The sequence below is a fragment of the Lithobates pipiens genome, unplaced genomic scaffold, assembly GCF_037356315.1.
Source record: "Lithobates pipiens isolate NorthernLeopardFrog02 unplaced genomic scaffold, aLitPip1_a1.2 Scaffold_13, whole genome shotgun sequence".
NCBI lineage: Eukaryota > Metazoa > Chordata > Amphibia > Anura > Ranidae > Lithobates > Lithobates pipiens.
Window position 1 is genome coordinate 309073436 of NW_027507718.1, and position 19161 is coordinate 309092596.

At 45.4% G+C, this 19161-nt stretch overlaps 2 protein-coding genes across 6 annotated transcripts in view; one reads left to right on the forward strand and one right to left on the reverse strand.

Moving 5' to 3' along the window:
• Window positions 1–19161, forward strand: part of LOC143974992 (UPF0462 protein C4orf33 homolog) — a 133393-nt gene that overhangs the window by 52480 nt on the left and 61752 nt on the right. The gene's annotated exons all lie outside the window — the stretch shown is intronic.
• On the reverse strand, window positions 9838–17213 carry LOC143974990 (uncharacterized). Its single transcript, XM_077476897.1, has 2 exons — window positions 16908–17213; window positions 9838–11336 (listed from the first exon to the last, which is right to left on the reverse strand). Exon 2 carries the CDS (start codon window positions 11319–11321, stop codon window positions 10413–10415), a length of 909 nt encoding a protein of 302 aa, XP_077333023.1. The 5' UTR covers window positions 11322–11336; window positions 16908–17213; the 3' UTR covers window positions 9838–10412.

Here is a 19161-nt window from a genome sequence, read left to right on the forward strand (position 1 = left end):
AGTTCACACTGCCCTATGCGAACTGCTGGGAGTGTCAGTGAAATGTTAATGACACCCCCAGATCAGTTCGCATATCGCAGTGCGATCTGCAAACTCGGATCGCATGGTGTGAACACCCATGCGATCCGATTCTGCTGCGGACCAAAAAAAGGGTCCCGTGCGAGTTTGCGGCGGGTGCGACACGAATTCAGCCATACTATCTGTATGGCTGAACTCGAATCGCACAGAGATCGGATGTGATTTGCACTGCAGTGCGGTGCGAATCACATCCGTTCTCATAAACCGCTGCAATGTGAACCCAGCCTTAGTGACACTGGCGACGGGGGGTGATCACGGGGTTAAACCTTTATTGGGGGGGTTAGGGGGGTACCTTAGAACTAAAGGGGGCTAACCCTAACTGCCCTAACAGTTATTACAGTCACAAATGACACCCGCCGGTTGATCAGGGGGTTAAACCTTTATTAGGTAATAAATGGCGGGTGCCCTGAAACTATAAAAAAATAACTAACCAACCAGCGTCACCTGTAACAGTTATATGGTGATCACTGGTGAAAGGGTTAACTAGGGGGCAATCAGGGGGCTTTATGCGGTAGTATATGGGGGTCCCTGGCGCTATAAAAAGCTGCGGCGAACCTAAATACCTACCTGCCTAACTAGCGTCACCTGTGACACTAATACGGCGATCAGAAAAATGATCGCTTATTAGGCTGGGTTCACACTGGAGCGATGCGGAAACGCCACGAATCCGCGGCGGGTTCCCGCATCGCATGCCTCCCGGCGGCAGTTCACACTGCCCTATGCGAACTGCTGGGAGTGTCAGTGAAATGTTACTGACACCCCCAGATCAGTTCGCATATCGCAGTGCGATCTGCAAACTCGGATCGCATGGTGTGAACACCCATGCGATCCGATTCTGCTGCGGGCCAAAAAAAGGGTCCCGTGCGAATTTGCGGCGGGTGTGGCAGGTGCGGCGAATGGCTGAACTCGAATCGCACAGAGATCGGATGTGATTTGCACTGCAGTGCGGTGCGAATCACATTCGTTCTCATAAACCGCTGCAATGTGAACCCTGCCTTAGTGACACTGGCGACGGGGGGTGATCACGGGGTTAAACCTTTATTGGGGGGGTTAGGGGGGCACATTAGAACTAAAGGGGGCTAACCCTAACTGCCCTAACAGTTATTACAGTCACAAATGACACCAATGCAAAAAAAAAAAAAAAAGCAATTGGTGTCACTGTGACTGGGGGGGCAGGGGTAATTGGGGGGTGATCGGGGGGTAAAGGGGGGGTGTGAGTGTGCCTGGCATGTTCTACTGTGTAGTGTAGTGCTTGTGCAACTCACCGATGCTCTCTCCTCGGTGCCGGAACGAAAACTACCGACACAGAGGAGAGAATACATCACTTCCTCTCCTGTGTTTACATTACAGGAGAGGAAGTGATGTCACCGGACAATTTCATTCGCCGGGAGCGATCGCGAGGGGGTGGCCATGAATGAATGGCCGTCCCCTCGTCCGGGATCGCTCCCGAACGAATACCGACCGCCGCAGGCACCGGGAGGCAAGGGACGTACATGTAAGCCCTTATGCCTGCCCGTGCCATTCTGCCGACGTACATCGGCGTGCGGCGGTCGGCAAGTGGTTAAGGAGGTACCAGTATTTTTTGAAAATATCTCCTACTTGTTGATGTTGACCAGAAAAACTTTTGATTATTCTGATTGTCTTACCATGAATCAAAGCAGATCTATCCCGGTTCTTGGCCTTAAGGTATGCTTTTTTGAGTTATTTTTTGCTATACCTTTGGAGTCGCAATCGCATCTGTAGTGCGATTGCCTCAGACTCAAGTTTTAGGTATAAAAAAAAGTCAATAAGCGTAGATTTGTTGGTTTGCACAAAAGTTATAGCGTCTACAAACTAGGGTATATTTTCTGGAATTTAAGCAGCTTTTAGTTTATGACTGCCTATCTAATTTCTTGAGGTGCTAAAATGGCAGGGCAGTACACCCCCCCCCCCCAAATGACCCAATCTTGGAAAGTAGACACCCCAAGGAAATCACTGAAAGGCATGTTGAGCCCATTTGAATTTTTTTTTTTCTCACAAGTGATTGAAAAATGACAAAATAAAATAAATACATTACACAAAGTTGTCACTAAATGATATATTGCTCAAACATGCCATGGGCATATGTGAAATTACACCCCAAAATACATTCTGCTGCTTCTCCTGAGTATGGGGATACCACATGTGGGAGACTTTTTGGGAGCCTAGCCATGTACAAGCCCCCCGAAAACCAATCACTGCCTTCAGGTTTTCTAAGGGAGTAAAATGGTGATTTAATTTCCTCACTACCTATCACAGTTTCAGAGGCCATGAAATGTCAAGATAGCACAACCCCCCCTCCCCAAATTACCCATTTTGGAAAGAAGACACTTCAAGCTATTTGCTGAGAGGCATGTTGAGTCCAAGGAATATTTTATATAGTGACAACTTTGTATAAAAAATAAAATAATAATAATAATTAGAATTTTCCCGAAACTTGTGGCAAAATATAAAATATTCCATGGACTCAACATGCAACTCAATATCAGCAAATAGCTTGGGGTACAACAGAACACAGCACAACATTAGAAGCTTATGTCGCACATCACCCACTCTTCTAACCACTTGAAGACAGGGCCCCTTCTGACACTTTTTGTTTACATGAAAAAAAAATGTTTTTGCTAGAAAATTACTTTGAACCCCCAAACATTTATATATATTTTTTTAAAGCAAAGGCCCTACAGATTAAAATGGTGGGTGTTGCATTTTTTTTCCACACAGTATTTGCGCAGCAATTTTTAAAACGCAATTTTTTGGGGAAAAAAACACTTTTTAAATTTTAATGCACTAAAACATACGATATTGCCCAAATGTTTGATGAAATAAAAAAGATGATCTTATGCCGAGTACATGGATACCAAACACGACATGCTCTAAAATTGCGCACAACCGCGCAGCGGCGACAAACTACATACATTTTTAAAAGCCTTTTAAATCCTTTACAGGTTACCACTTTAGACATACAGAGGAGGTCTTCTGGTAAAATTACTCCACTTGATCTGACCTTTGCGGCGATAACTCACATGCATGGTGCCATTGTTGTTTACAAATGACACCACACTGAAGGGGGGGGGGTCGGTGACACCACTTGTTACTGCAGTGCTGGATGTACGACCAGCATGTACTAGGCCACTGGTGCTTGCCAATTCACCAGAAGGATGAGCGGCACTAGTACTGGCTGTCTGCTCCATACGAGAGCCCTGCAGAAGAACGGGTCCGGTATGCCTGACCTGTGAAATGTGTGCCTACTGTACGTGTACTGTGTCAGTGTAGTGTTGGTGCAATTCACATTTGGATGTCCTCTCTCCTCTCTCTGGAACGGAAAAGAGTTCCAAGAGGGGAGATGACATCACTTCCCCTGCCTGTGTAAGTGGAACCGATCACCAGGTCCAGGCCAGAAATTATTGACCTGGGCCTGGAGACTGATCGGTTCTGAGACGAATCCGATCGTTGCACCCAACGTAAGGTAACGTCGCTTCGCCCACCTGTGCAATTCTGCTGCAGTAAAACTGTGGCGGCTGGTTGGGAAGCGGTTAAACATACTGTAACTGTTTTAAAGGGCCAGTCCATCCACTCCTGATATTTTTGGTTTTTGGTAAACACTACCAAGTTAACCACTTGCCTACTGGGCACTTAAACCCCCCTCCTGCCCAGACCAATTTTCAGCTTTCGGTGCTCTCACACTTTGAATGACAATTACTCAGTCATGTAACACTGTACCCAAATGAACTTTTGTTTGTCCCTTTTTTCATACAAATTGAGCTTTCATTTGGTGGTATTTGATCACTTCTGGGTTTTTTTATTTTTTGCGCTTGTATTAAGGGGTTAAATTGTGTGTTATATTTAACCATAGGTTAATTTAGATATTTACCCTTTCAGATATGTGGTCAGTAAATGCAAGGATTAAAACACACACATAGAATGTAATAAAAAGTAGATTTACTTAGCTTCGGTTACAGATGTGTTACAGATGATACGATACAGGATAAATATTCATTCAGCTTTCAATCCAGGGAACTCCACAGCTGGAGATCGACAGTCTTTGCAAATCCTAGGCACTATCCGTCCTAGGTGAAGTTCAATGGCCTTCTGTATTGACTGGCAATTTATAGGCTTGAAAGAAGCGCGAAAAAGCTGGTTTTATCTGGCACCCACAAAAGACTAGCCACAATGGTCCCAAGACAATGTGGCCATCTGTTGAGTGACTGACTATATGTGAGCTCAGTGAAATCAATGTATGCAGAAACTTGCATACATATATATATATTGTAATGGACGCCGTGGCTGGGTCCTGGAAGGACGCTATATTTCCCCTCTGTTTGGGTTGTGCTCTCTTTAAGGGAATGAAAATTGATTAACCCACCTGTTAGAGGAAGTGTCTTTAAAAAGCAAGACAGGAAGTTGTAGATGGGTGTGGAGGAGTGGAGAACACATGGTGGATGGTGTTTGGTGTTTGTTCTGGGTTACAGCAACTGAAGTGGACAGCAGTGTCCTGTTTGGAAGGCTCCCTGGCAGGGGAAGCTACCTGCCATCAAGATCAAGCTCTGTTTGGATAGAGACAGCTATTCTGAACTGTGCAAGTCGGTGAGACTAAAAACTTTTTCCTTTGTGTTTTTGGCTGCTGTAAAGCGATTTAAGTTTAATAAACCCTTTGTTGTGAGCAAAGCCAGTGTCCTGCGATCTACCTGGTCCCCCGAACATTACAAGTGGTGCTCGAATGCGGGCAGGACAAAGTAACAGGCGTTTTTTCTTGCTATTTTTTTTTTTTTTTTGTGTGGATTTGAACTGACATTTAAAGGGACAGTACAGTGAATTTATGTCCTGGGTTAAAGCTGCACAACTGCGGAAAGCTGAAACCATGGAGGAGCTAATTAAACAGCTGTCCTTGGCGAATATACAAGCGCAGACCCGCCATGAGGAAGCTAATCAGCGCTTAGCAACCCAGCTGGAGGTACAAAAAACGCAGCACAACGAGGCACTGGCTTTGCAGCAAGAAAATACTCGCCTGTTGGTGGCCCAGTTAGCAGCCCAGCAAGCAACCCAACAAGGGGTTATGCAGGCTCAGATGGCGGCCTTAAAAGAAGCAGTGCAGCAGCTGTCTCAGGACCGTGAACAAGTGGCCGTTGCCCCTGGCAACCAGGTGACCATAAGGGCAAGCCATTTCTTGCAGAAGTTGTCCCTGAGTGATGACGTAGAGGCGTTTCTGGCAACATTTGAGAGGACGGCAGAGAGAGAAGGGTGGCCCCAGGACCAGTGGGACGGCTTAATTGCTCCTTTCCTCACCGGAGATTCTCAAAAAGCCTATTTTGACCTACCACCAGAAGATGCTAAAAATTATCAAAAACTAAAGGCAGAAATACTGGCTCGGTTGGGGGTGACTACGGCCGTTCGGGCCCAACGAGTGCACCAATGGAAGTATCGTTCAAACCGGCCACCGCGATCTCAAATGCATGACCTGGTGCAACTAGTAAAAAAATGGCTGCAGCCCGAAGTGTTGTCTGGCCCCCAAATTGTGGAGCGGGTCGTGCTGGACCGATACTTAAGATCACTGCCAGATGACCTTCAACGGTGGGTCAGCCATGGAGACCCCAAAAGCGCGAACTGCCTTGTTGAGATGGTGGAACGATATACGGTGGTGGAGGATCTGCTTGGCCCCACCAAGCGTCAAGGGCCCAGTCTGCCACGGCCCTTCCGACCAACTGCTGCCCTTCGAAAGGATGTCCCCAGGAGCCCTGGAACCAACACCCCGGAAGGCCAAGAGTCACACCCGTTACCCCCTCAGTGACCTGTTCCTGATCGGAGAGGAGGGGATGTACAATGTTGGCGATGTCATGCCTGGGGCCATACCCGGGCCCACTGCCCATTGCAGGAAGAACCCATGGAATGCGGGGTTCTTCGGAGGGGGTCTTTTTATGCCCATAAATCGTGTACAACACATCTTGACCTTGGAGAGAGGAATTTTGAGTGTAAAGTCCAAGTGAACCACCACCCTGCATGGGCCTTGCTGGACTCTGGAAGCATGGTAACCCTGGTTCACCCTAGAGTAATTGGGAAGATCGGTCCGGTAAGCAAAATTTTGCGGGTTGTGTGCATTCATGGGGACACTAGAGAGTACCCTCTCATCTCGGTGTCCATCTCCACAGCATGTGGCACTGGTACTCAAGAGGTGGGGGTGGTAAAGAACTTGGTACATGACGTTATCATAGGACGAGACTGTCCATTATTTGCAAAACTTTGGAGACAAGGAGAACTATCTGAAAGGTCCAGAGACTGGGAAGAAACTAGTCCCTCTGTTCCTGTTGTAGAGGGAAATAACCCTGAGATGCCACATGTTCATAATATGGACCCAGTTGATAAAAACGCCAAGACTTTGGTTAATCATGATGAAGATAGTGCTGATACTGTTAAAGATGTCAATATGTGGGGTTCTCAGACCTACCTGAACACTGAGGGGGGGGAACCTTCCCCGCTTCAGGTAATGCTGGGGGAAGACGATGAGGAAATGGCCTCTACCCCTGACTTGCCAGATTTGGGTGTTCCCCAGAGGGCATTTGGTACTGCCCAGATGCAGGACCCCACTTTGGCCAGGGCACGGGAACAGGTTGTAGTAATAAATGGGAAGCCCCAAGAGCCAGGTGCTAATGAGCGGTGGCCACATTTTTCAATATGTAATGAATTGCTTTATCGGGTTACTAAAGTGAGAGAAAATGTGGTAGAACAATTATTGGTACCCCAACAATATAGACGCAAGGTCCTGGAACTGGCCCATGATGATGTGTTAGGGGGACACCTGGGAGTTGAAAAGACGGAGGCACGGATCGCCAACCGGTTTTACTGGCCAGGCTTGAAAGCAGAGGTAAGGAGATACTGTACCTCTTGTCCCACCTGTCAGTTGACCGCTCCGGCGACCCATTTCCGGAGCCCGTTGGTCCCTCTACCCATAATTGAGGTCCCATTCGAGAGGATAGCCATGGATATAGTGGGTCCCTTGGTAAAGTCGGCTCGAGGTCATTCTTACATACTAGTGATCCTTGACTATGCCACTCGATATCCTGAGGCGCTACCCCTGCGGAATACCTCCTCTAAGGCTATTGCACGGGAGTTATTCCAGTTGTTTACACGGACAGATTTTCCCAAGGAAATACTCACAGACCAGGGCACCCCGTTTATGTCGAAGGTTATGGCTGATGTATGCAAACTGTTCCGGATTAAACAGCTGCGCACATCGGTCTACCATCCCCAAACAGATGGATTGGTAGAACGTTTTAATAAGACCCTTAAGTCTATGCTCAAGAGAGTGGTACAAAGGGATGGGAAAGACTGGGACTGCCTGTTACCAGCTCTCCTGTTCGCTATCCGAGAAGTGCCCCAGGCCTCCACTGGGTTTTCGCCCTTTGAATTGGTATATGGGCGGAGACCTCGCGGACTACTGGACTTTGTTAAAGAAGAATGGGAAAGTGAACCAATCCAGCATAAAAGTGTTCTTGAATATGTCTCTCAAATGCAGGAGAGGATCCGAACTGTGATGCCGCTAGTTAAGGAACACTTACAAAAAGCCCAGGAGGCTCAACGACAGGTCTATAATAGGGCAGCCAAAATTAGGAACTTTCAAGTGGGGGATCGAGTAGCAGTGTTGATTCCCACTGTGGAAAGTAAATTCTTGGCCAGATGGCAAGGCCCTTTCGAGGTTGTAGAAAAAATGGGAGAGGTAAATTATAGAGTCCACCAACCAGGCAAGAGGAAACCCTTCCAGATATATCATGTAAACTTGTTAAAGCCCTGGACAGACAGGGAACCAGCGACCTCCCTGGCTAGTACAAAACTTGAGCCTCGGGTTGGGGTGGAGAGTGTCCAAGTAGCAAATACCCTGTCTAAAACCCAAAGTCAGCAGGCAAAGGAGTTCTTGCAGAGAAATAAAGAAAAATTTTCAGACTTGCCCGGGCTCACTAGTGTCGTAGAGCATGATATTGTCACAGAACCAGGAGTCAAAGTTTTTGTCCGGCCCTACCGCATCCCAGAGGCTCAAAGGAAGGCCGTTTCAGAGGAAGTAAAAAAGATGTTAGACCTAGGGATTATTGAGGAATCGCAGAGTGAGTGGTCGAGCCCGATTGTGTTGGTACCGAAGCCCAACGGGACTCTGCGATTCTGCAATGATTTCCGGAAACTTAATGAAGTTTCCCGGTTTGATGCCTACCCTATGCCCCGGGTAGATGAGCTTATCGAGAGACTAGGTCCAGCCAGGTATATCACTACGTTGGACCTTACCAAGGGGTATTGGCAAATACCGTTGACTAAGGCTGCTAGAGAGAAAACTGCTTTTTCTACCCCAGAGGGGAGTTTTCAGTACAAAAGGATGCCTTTTGGATTGCAAACTGCTCCAGCCACGTTCCAGAGAGCAATGGATAGGATTTTACGACCTCACCGGAAGTATGCCTCAGTATACTTGGACGATATAGTCATTTTTAGCAAAGACTGGGAATCGCATTTGCCCAAAGTGCAGGCAGTGCTGGACTCTCTTTGGAAGGAGGGGTTTACAATAAACCCTGAAAAATGTGCTTTGGGAATGGAGGAGGTGAAATACCTGGGTTATATCGTGGGTAGAGGGGTAGTGAAACCTCAGGTCAACAAGATAGAGGCTATACAGAATTGGCCCCGCCCCCTCACAAAAAAGCAGGTACGTGCATTCCTGGGCATGGTGGGATACTACAGGAGATTTGTACCCAACTTCGCCACGTTGGCGGCTCCGTTGACCGATCTGACTAAGGGTCGGAAATCGGTCATGGTGGAGTGGAATGCAGACGCTGAGAAGGCTTTTTTGGAGCTCAAGTCGGCGCTGTGCCAACACCCTGTCCTGGTAGCACCTAATTTTTCAGAAGAGTTTGTTGTCCAGACTGATGCTTCCGATGTAGGATTGGGAGCGGTGTTGTCACAGGTTATTCATGGCGAGGAACACCCGATAGTCTTCCTCAGCAGGAAGTTAACACCAGCAGAGAAAAACTATGCCATAATTGAACGAGAGTGTCTGGCCATTAAGTGGGCTCTGGAATCCCTCAGATATTACCTTTTGGGGAGGAAGTTTAGGTTGATTTCTGACCATGCCCCTTTAACATGGCTGAGACAGGGAAAAGGGACTAATGCCAGGGTTACCCGGTGGTTCCTGGCACTCCAGGAATTTAAATTTGTGGTGGAGCATAGGCCCGGGAGACTGCATCAAAATGCAGATGCCCTCTCCCGAGTCCATTGTTTGAGCTCCACTGTTGCCTCCACCTCCTTGGCGTTGGGGCACAGGGGGGGGATATGTAATGGACGCCGTGGCTGGGTCCTGGAAGGACGCTATATTTCCCCTCTGTTTGGGTTGTGCTCTCTTTAAGGGAATGAAAATTGATTAACCCACCTGTTAGAGGAAGTGTCTTTAAAAAGCAAGACAGGAAGTTGTAGATGGGTGTGGAGGAGTGGAGAACACATGGTGGATGGTGTTTGGTGTTTGTTCTGGGTTACAGCAACTGAAGTGGACAGCAGTGTCCTGTTTGGAAGGCTCCCTGGCAGGGGAAGCTACCTGCCATCAAGATCAAGCTCTGTTTGGATAGAGACAGCTATTCTGAACTGTGCAAGTCGGGGAGACTAAAAACTTTTTCCTTTGTGTTTTTGGCTGCTGTAAAGCGATTTAAGTTTAATAAACCCTTTGTTGTGAGCAAAGCCTGTGTCCTGCGATCTACCTGGTCCCCCGAACATTACAATATATATATATATATATATATATATATATATATATAAGCAATCGCCTTAAAAATATCATAGTTAATAACTCATTATCCCAAGTTCTTTGTAAATCAATGATAAATATAGACCCGTACTACATTCCACCCCTTGATTCACAATGAACTCAAGTCATAGACATAATCTACAGACTTACATATAGGTAAAGCCACAATAGTAGATGTTGTACATTTACTAATACAGACAAAAATAATCTTCACTATAATAAAAATTCCTAATGCTAATAAAATAAACCATGCAATATACATAACCACTTGTTGCCCCATTTGACCAAGCCACGCAAATATCCCATCATTAGAGATAGAATGAAGTTTACCAACAGCTTTTCGGGCCTCTGTTAATTCTGATTCAATGTTTTCACTACTATCTGTAATATAGGAGCAACATTCATCCCCAATTAGAGCACATACCCCTCCCTTGGCAGCAAGAATAAAATCTAAAGCAGCTCTGTTTTGTAGTACCACCAATCTCATTTGCCTAACCTCTTCTGTAAGAGCATCAATACTATCAAATGTTTTGTTGAACGCATATTCTATGATTTAAGACATTCTCCTCAGCATTTGCACTGTCCGAGCCACTCCATACTGAGGAATAATAATCATAGCCAATCTATCTCCTTCAGTGACATCCCACCCCTCGGGTATTTCTGAGGAACCTATGCTCCTCTTCCAATTCCTTACCCTCCCAGGTGGATTATTAAAAACTATACGGACTTTTGGTACTACATGTCCAATATAGCAGCTCCCTGACCAATTTGGTGGTAGCCATTTATAAGCGTTCAAACCACATATAAAATAGAATTGATAAGGCAATGGAGTACAAGTAGTTTGGTGAATCCAGTACTGCCAAAACATATCTGCTCGTGTTTGATTTTTAGACAGATTTACACAGCTAATAAGGGCACTATCTTTGGCCAAACACACATGTGTATCATTTTTAAATGCAGATCCTCCTATGCGGTACCCATCTACTTCAAAATTAAATACTTCTCCTCTCCCCACTACCTGCACCATAGCGATATTATTCCAATGATCTGTTACTACATAATCACAATTACTATTTCCCAGTTCTATGGAATATGAGTCATTGGTACTAGGTCTTTGTACACACAATACACCAGTGGCTTTACGGGATAACTTTATAGAATATTCCTCTGGGCCAAAATTAGTTGGTATGTTTTTACATGATGGATTAGTCAAACTGTCCATAGCTCTATTCATTATTGCTATTCTCCAAGGATCATCCAAAGGTAACCAGCTAATGTTAACTGGTAGTCCATATAATGGTATGCCTTCAGGTGCAGCGCGGGGTGTTTGTCCACACACCCAACAGTTTGTAACATTAAAAACATGAGCTGTTGCTTTCAGAGTCTCATGGAAGAAGTTCTTCTGTGCTGTTCCACCAAAAACGAGGCTGGTCATCATCTGAAGCCATAGTAGTGTCCTCATGGCAACGGCAACAATCTGTGGATAGGAACATAAATAGGTTGGTCTTCCTGTTAAATTAAAACTAAAGCTGTGGACCTGGGTCCCCAGGCCACAATTTCTCCCTTCCTTCCTTTAGCTCTTCCCCTCTCAGCTACACTTGGGGCTACCCACACCTTGGTACCTAATTGGGCAGAATACATTTTCCCATGTACCCGTAGACGTTTAGGTATAATTATTATCTGTCCTATTTGTTGTCCTTTTTTCAGACATCCCATTTCTAAAGGTACTAGGGTAACACAATATTCTCCCAGTGCATCTTTTTTCACTTCTGTATCCCACTCACACCACTCAGTCAACTTGGAGTCTGGAATGAACTGCAAATCACATGTGGGATCTAACTGTAAAATGCCAGTAGGTACTGATATATGGGAGTCAGGGCTAGAATTCACTTCCCCCTCACCCCCGCTTACTTCCACATCTTGGAGCATTGTAACTGGTATGGGTTGAGTTACAGGAATTGTTGGACCTTTAGTAGTTAGAGTGACAACCCATTCTCCTGCACTTTCAACACCACTTCCCAACATTCGCTGCATATGAGTGTTCTGTCCTACTAATCTATTGTTCAGAATGTACACTGCTTCTTGTATCACCTTATCCCACCCCCCTGAGTGTGCGTGTAGGTGTTAATTTCCGTATTTGCTCTTTAAGCAAACCATTCATTCTCTCAATTAAACCTGCTGCTTGTGGATGATAGGGAATGTGAAACACCCAGTGTACACCATGTTCCTCCGCCCATTGTTTAACGGCTTGTCCTGTAAAATGTGTGCCATTGTCTGATTGGATTTCTTGAGGCACTCCATAATGCTGTGTCAGCAATTGCATAAGTTTCAAGGTTGTCTTCTGATCCGCATGCTTAGTAGCTGAAACTTGCAAAAGTCGACTATATGTGTCCACAGCTGTGGCACCATATTTCAATCCACCTCTTCCTCCTGGCAAGGGGCCTATGAAGTCTACTTGCCAGACTTGTCCTGGTTGCTGACCTCCGTAAATGTTTCCTGGCATGGGTGTCATTCGCGGCCATTTCTTTGCTTCTTGGCAGAGGGGGCACTGGGCTACAATGTCTTTTGCCTGAGTCTGTGTTAATGGTATGCCTTTGTGTTGCGCCCATTGCCACGTGCTTTGTGCACCTCTGTGTCCGGATTGACTGTGTGCCCATTTTCCTAAAATTTCCAAAATAGTGTCATTCTCTTGGTTAGCAACAGAGACTTGTGCAAGTCCATCAACCGTATCATTGTTAAGATCTCCACTATGGGCGTGGACATGTCCGATTTGAATAATTCGATTGTGACCTTCTTGCCACAAAAATTCCCAGATTTGAGGCCCACCCCACAGTTCTTTTCCATTTACTTGCCAGTTTTCTTGTTTCCATGCTCTTAGCCAAGTAGTTAGTCCTTTAAATACTGCCCAACTATCTGTATAGATCAGTGATGGCGAACCTCGGCACCCCAGATGTTTTGGAACTACATTTCCCATGATGCTCCTGCACTCTGCGGTGTAGTTGAGCATCATGGGAAATGTAGTTCCAAAACATCTGGAGTGCCAAGGTTCGCCATCACTGGTATAGATGATCAAATTTCCTGGTATATCTTGCACCACCATATACACAGCTTGGAGCTCAGCATATTGACTCGATCCACCCTGACCACTTTGGTGAATCACCGTTTCAGTACCTGGCTGGAAAGCTGCTGCAGTCCATACTCTACCCTGAGGGGTGATTTTGGCCGATCCATCTGTAAACCAAGCATTTTGTTTGTCTTCATCTGACAGCTCAATAAAAAGAGATGCTTCCTTGAAAGGCGATTCTCCCACTTGCATTGGAGGCAACTCAGGAACTTTTGATTCAAAGTCCACATGTCCAGCCAGTTGTTGTGATATCTGACTGGGATCCTGAGATGAAATGTTAGCCCTTTCACTTAAGTACCATTTCCATTTCTGTAGCGTCTGCTTTTGTGCCACACTTGTATGAGCCTGGAAACCTTCTCGTCTCACCCACCCAGAAATGGGTAAGTCAGTCCTCACTGTCACAAACTGCTGCTTTGTTGTTACTTCCACATGTTGTAATGCAGTGTAGGCAGCCAGCAACTGCTTCTCCAAGGGACTGTACTTTCTCTGTGCAGCGGTGAACTGTTTGGACCAGAATCCCAATGGTATCTTCCGATCCCTTGGATTTTGCCCTTTCTGCCACAGACCCCACGACATCCCATGTTCAGTTGCAGTCACATCTAAAATGAAAGGCTGATCTGGTTTCAAGGGGCCTAAAGAGTGCTGTATCCTTACAGTCTCTTTAGCAGTGTCTAGTGCCAACTGCTGATCTGGTCCCCATAAAAATACAGTCTTTTTCCGGGTAACATTATAAATTGGCCTGAGAATCAGGCCCAAGTGAGGAATGAAAGGTCTCCAAAAACCCAGTAAACCAAGTAAACTTTGAGCCTCTTTCACATTTTTGGGAGGCTTCAATGCTGCAATAGAGTCTAATACAGGTTGTGGAATAGTCTTGATGGGCCCAGACCAAATCATTCCTAAAAATTTGACACTTGTAGCTGGTCCTTGGATCTTTGTAGGGTTAATGGCCCATCCTCTTTTCTGTATATGGGCCTGCACTGTAGTCAAGTCTTGTCTTACTTGTTCTTCTGTACTACCAGAGAGCATGATATCATCAATGTAATGATACAGGTTACAGTCCAGTTTTGGTAACATATCCAGATCTCTGGCTACCATACCATGGCAAATTGTTGGACTATGCAAATAGCCCTGAGGGACAACATTGGCTGTATACTGTTTTCCATCCCAAGAAAAAGCAAATTGATCTTGTGATTCCTCATCAATTGAAATGGAGAAAAATGCATTTGCTAAATCCAGTACCGCATGCCATTCTCCAGCAGTTTGAGAAATAGTCTCTACAAGTGACACCATATCTGGGACAGCTGCTGCAAGGGGTGGAGCCACTTTGTTTAACGCTCGATAGTCTATTGTCATCCTATAAGTTCCATCTGGTTTCCTTACAGGAAAAATAGGCGAGTTAAAGGGGCTCACCGCAGGCCTGAATACTCCTACATCCAGCAAGGCCTTTATTGTGTCAGTCACTTCTTGGTGTCCTCCAGGTATACGGTATTGCTTGAGATTAACAGGGTCTTTGGGCGGAGGGATGTACACTGGCGTCCACTTTGCATGTCCCCTGATGATAGGTTTTACTGCAGACACAAAGAAAGAACGCACTGAGTTACCAAATGAAAACACACCTGCATCAGTTTGGATTGTCTGGCCCCTCAAGATATCCATTCCCAGTATGTTATCAGGTAGCTCAGATATTAAAACTTGTGCCTTAAATATGGGGCCTTTTCCAATTTGCAATCTGCAGTATACCTTGTGCGCCCATGTGTGTTGTCCTCCCAGCCCTTCAACTGCCACTACCCCTGTGGTCTGATGTTTTTGACTTTTGATGCTGTGAAACAAAGTCACTTCAGCTCCTGTGTCTAACAATGCGGTAACCCTTTGTGGTCTATGTTGTCCTTGCCAATATATTGCCACTGATACATATGGGCGGTGATCCCCTGATTTCAGCATGTTAACTTGAACCAGTGGCACAGAGGATCCGCCCTCCTGTCATTCCAGAGGAGTGGGCACTTCCCATCCTCTGCCCCCAAATTTATTTTTGTGTTTCATTAACTCTTCTGCTGCCGCCCCATAAGGGTTTGACTTTCTCTCCACAGGAGGGGCAGAAGGAAACACAGGCAAATCCTCTACATCACTGGTTGCCACCTTCTTAGGCAAGCTAGATTTTAATTTCCCTTTTGATTTTAATTCTTTCCATCGTTTTAAAAGAGAACCTGTTTGTATGCCATCAATCTCTGATATTGGTACACCGCTCTGCAAAAGATCTAAAAATAATTCTCTTCGTGTAATCTTCAACCTCTCTACAGGATCTTTCTCTTCCACACTCCTTTGTTTAACCCTGTCTCCAACTCTCTCCAATTCTCCTAATTGTCCCAGTAAAGCCGCTGCCTCGTGAACTTTTTCTTTCTTTGCATCAATAGCACTCAACATTGTAAACAATGGAGCCTTTAAATGGGACGGGGCGTTAGCAAGCAATTTATTTCTCATGTGTGCCGTGAACAAAGCCATATCAGGTCCTGTCCAATTATCATGCACAGTAGGAGTTTCTATTAGAGGGTCTGCAATCAATCCACTTACACACCCATATTCTCGCAGCCTGTGAATTCCTTCCCCTATTTTACGCCAAGGAGTTAAATCCATAAGTTCTGTAGGGGTGTCATGAACTTGGACTATAGAATCTCTTATCAGATGCAAAAGGGAGAATACGACAGTTGTGTCTCTAGCCCTTCTCAGGTAAAGTCTTACCCTGGGATCTTTTGCCATGCTGCCTAACCCCACTGCCTCTCTATTAGACAAAAGTATTCCATCTCCTCCCAGATCCCACACACGCAAAACCCATGACAATAAGCATTCATTGGGTCTCTGGGCAAATTTCTGTCCTAGCTCCGTAAGCTCCCCTGCTGTGTAAGACCTGGTCTCCTCTGTATATTGCTGTTCAGCTGCCTGTGCTGGGCGGGATGTATCTTCAGATGAAAGAACATTACTACCGCTTGAACTGGCTCGTTCAGTCACTTCTCTCCTTTGTCTCGTCGTAACAATAGGACGAGCCTTGCCTGCTTCTAACTGACCAATTTCTATCTCTTCATCTGTGTTTGAACCTGACCAATATGTTAATTCCTCCCAATCTCCCCTGGTAACCAGGGTACGTACTTTCACTGCAGCATTGTTTCCTGGTAATCTCCTCCTACCGTTCTTTTTACGCTGCTTATTTACAGTTCTCACTACATACTCTGAAAACTGTGTTTCCATTTCTTCCTTGTGTTTTTCAGAAGATCTAAAACATTCCTTTAGGATTTGAAGTTGATCTGTTACTGCCTGCAGCTCCACATCAACAGCTTCTCTCCTTTTTGTCTCATCTATGAGCGCATGCCAAAAATATCCATCCTAATAAAGATGCAGCTTTCTGCTCTGATTTTGAATATCGAGACAAATCAAGGTTCAGGAGACAATGGCGGGGGTCTTCCACTTTAAATGCATCCTGATACTTGATCAATTCACGAGCCAGAGTAGAGCAGCGTCTAGAATCTGCCCACTCTGGGATGGGGCTCTTTCGACTGTCTCCCCCCTTCGCTCTTTTTATCCAGTTAAACATCCTCTCTCTTCACTACGTGTACACCACGTGCTAAATTACTATAATGCTACCAAAGCAAAGCTAATAACAAACCTGCTATCACAGTGCACACTAATAATACAGTTTCCCAATTGTCAAAAAACATTACAATTCATAACAGTATTACTAAGCTCAATCACTGCACTTCAAACCAACACTGAAAGGGTTAAATATCCTGCTCACAGTGCCATTATGTATTAAGGGGTTAAATTGTGTGTTATATTTAACCATAGGTTCATTTAGATATTTACCCTTTCAGATATGTGGTCAGTAAATGCAAGGATTAAAACACACACATAGAATGTAATAAAAAGTAGATTTACTTAGCTTCGGTTACAGATGTGTTACAGATGATACGATACAGGATAAATATTCATTCAGCTTTCAATCGAGGGAACTCCACAGCTGGAGATCGACAGTCTTTGCAAATCCTAGGCACTATCCGTCCTAGGCGAAGTTCAATGGCCTTCTGTATTGACTGGCAATTTATAGGCTTGAAAGAAGCGCGAAAAAGCTGGTTTTATCTGGCACCCACAAAAGACTAGCCACAATGGTCCCAAGACAATGTGGCCATCTGTTGAGTGACTGACTATATGTGAGCTCAGTGAAATCAATGTATGCAGAAACTTGCATACATATATATATATATATATATATATATATATATATATATATATATATATATATATATATATATACATACATATATATATATAAGCAATCGCCTTAAAAATATCATAGTTAATAACTCATTATCCCAAGTTCTTTGTAAATCAATGATAAATATAGACCCGTACTACAGCGCTATAAATGAATAAAGACCGAAAATTTGGAAAAAAAAGAAATGTACTGATGGCCTATCTCATTTCTTGCGACCCAAACAAGTCAGGAAAGTACAAATACCCCCCCAAATGACCCCTTTTTGGAAAGTAGACATTCCAAGTTATTTAGTAAGAGGCATAGTGCGGTTTTTGGTGTTGTCATTTTTTCCCACAATTCTTTGCAAAATGAAGATTTTTTTATTTTTATTTTTTTTCCCACAAAATTGTCATTGTAATAGGTTATTTCTCTCACATGGCATGTGTATACCACAAATGACACCCCAAAATACATTCTGCTACTCCTCCTGAGTATTATGATACCACATGTGGGGGACTTTTTCACAGCCTGGCCACTTAGAGAGGCCTAACATGCAGGGAGCGCCGTCACATGTTCTAGGAGCATAAATTACACATCTTACTTGTTGACTACCTATTACACTTTTGAAGGCCCTGGAGCACCAGGACAATGACACATGACACTGATGTGGCACTGATGGCAGATGGCACTGATACGTGGCACTGATGGCACGTGACACTGATGACAGATGGCACTAATACGTGGCACTGATGACACGTGACACCGATGACAGAACTAATATGTGACACTGATGACACGTGACACTGATGTGGCACTGATGACAGATGGCACTAATACGCGGTACTGATGACAGATAGCACTAATAGGTGGCACTGATGACAGATGGCACTGATACGTGGCACTGATGACACGTGACACTGACAGGTGGCACTGATACGTGGCAATGACGACACTGACAGGTGGCACTGGGGACAGGTGGTACTGGGGACAGATGACATTGATAGGTGGCACTGGGGACACATGGCACTGACAGGTGGCACTGGGGACAGATGGCACTGATAGGTGGCACTGGGGACAGGTGGCACTGGGGACAGATGGCACTGGGGACAGATGGCACTGGGGACAGGTGGATGTGTGTTTCACTGTGTGTTTTACTGTGTGTGTGTTCTTCTCACTGACGCTGCAGCGTTCATCTCTCCCTCCTCACACGCTGTCTGTGTGAGGAGGGAGAGCCGGCGATGAGAGATGATCTCATATGTTTACATATGAGATCACCTCTCATTGAACAGGCCGATCGAGTGCTAAATGGCTGCTGTGATTGGCCATGTAACACGATCTGTGATTGGCTGTGTCCAAGGGACACGGCCAACACAGAACTTCCCAGATGCACGCCGTGGCGGCGCGCAGAGGGGAAGTAAACAGGAGGACATCCAGGGACACCCTACCGGCAGTTAGCGTCTGTGCTGTAGCGCGAAGTGGTTAAATAATCTCAAAGTGGAGTTCCAGCCTGTATTGAAAAAAAATATATAAAAGTTAGCAGCTACAAATACTGTAGCTGCTGACTTTTAATATAAGGACACTTACCTGTAAAGGGAGCCCACGATGTCTGCACCCGAAACCGACCCATCCATTGGCTTCGGGTGCAGGCGCCGGCATCTTTACTAAGGGAAACAAGAAGTGAAGCCTTACAGTTTCACAGCCGGTTTCCTACTGCGCATCCACGAGTCATGCTGCGCTTTCTCAATGGTCCTGCGGTCTTCTGGGACCTGTGTGCGTCTCCCAGAAGGCAGCAGGGGAAAGGAGGAGGGGCTGTAAATGACATAGGGCACCGTGGCACCCTTACACTGAAGTGGGAGTATACCTGTGTAGCGAGTATCTCGCCCTATAATCCATGACCCTGCCAAGCTGGCCGGAACAATGTACACAGGCTTTCCAGAT

Coding starts and splice junctions, on each gene's coding strand:
- LOC143974990 (XM_077476897.1), bottom strand. CDS start 11,321: ATGAGGACACTACTATGGCTTCAGATGATGACCAGCCTCGTTTTTGGT.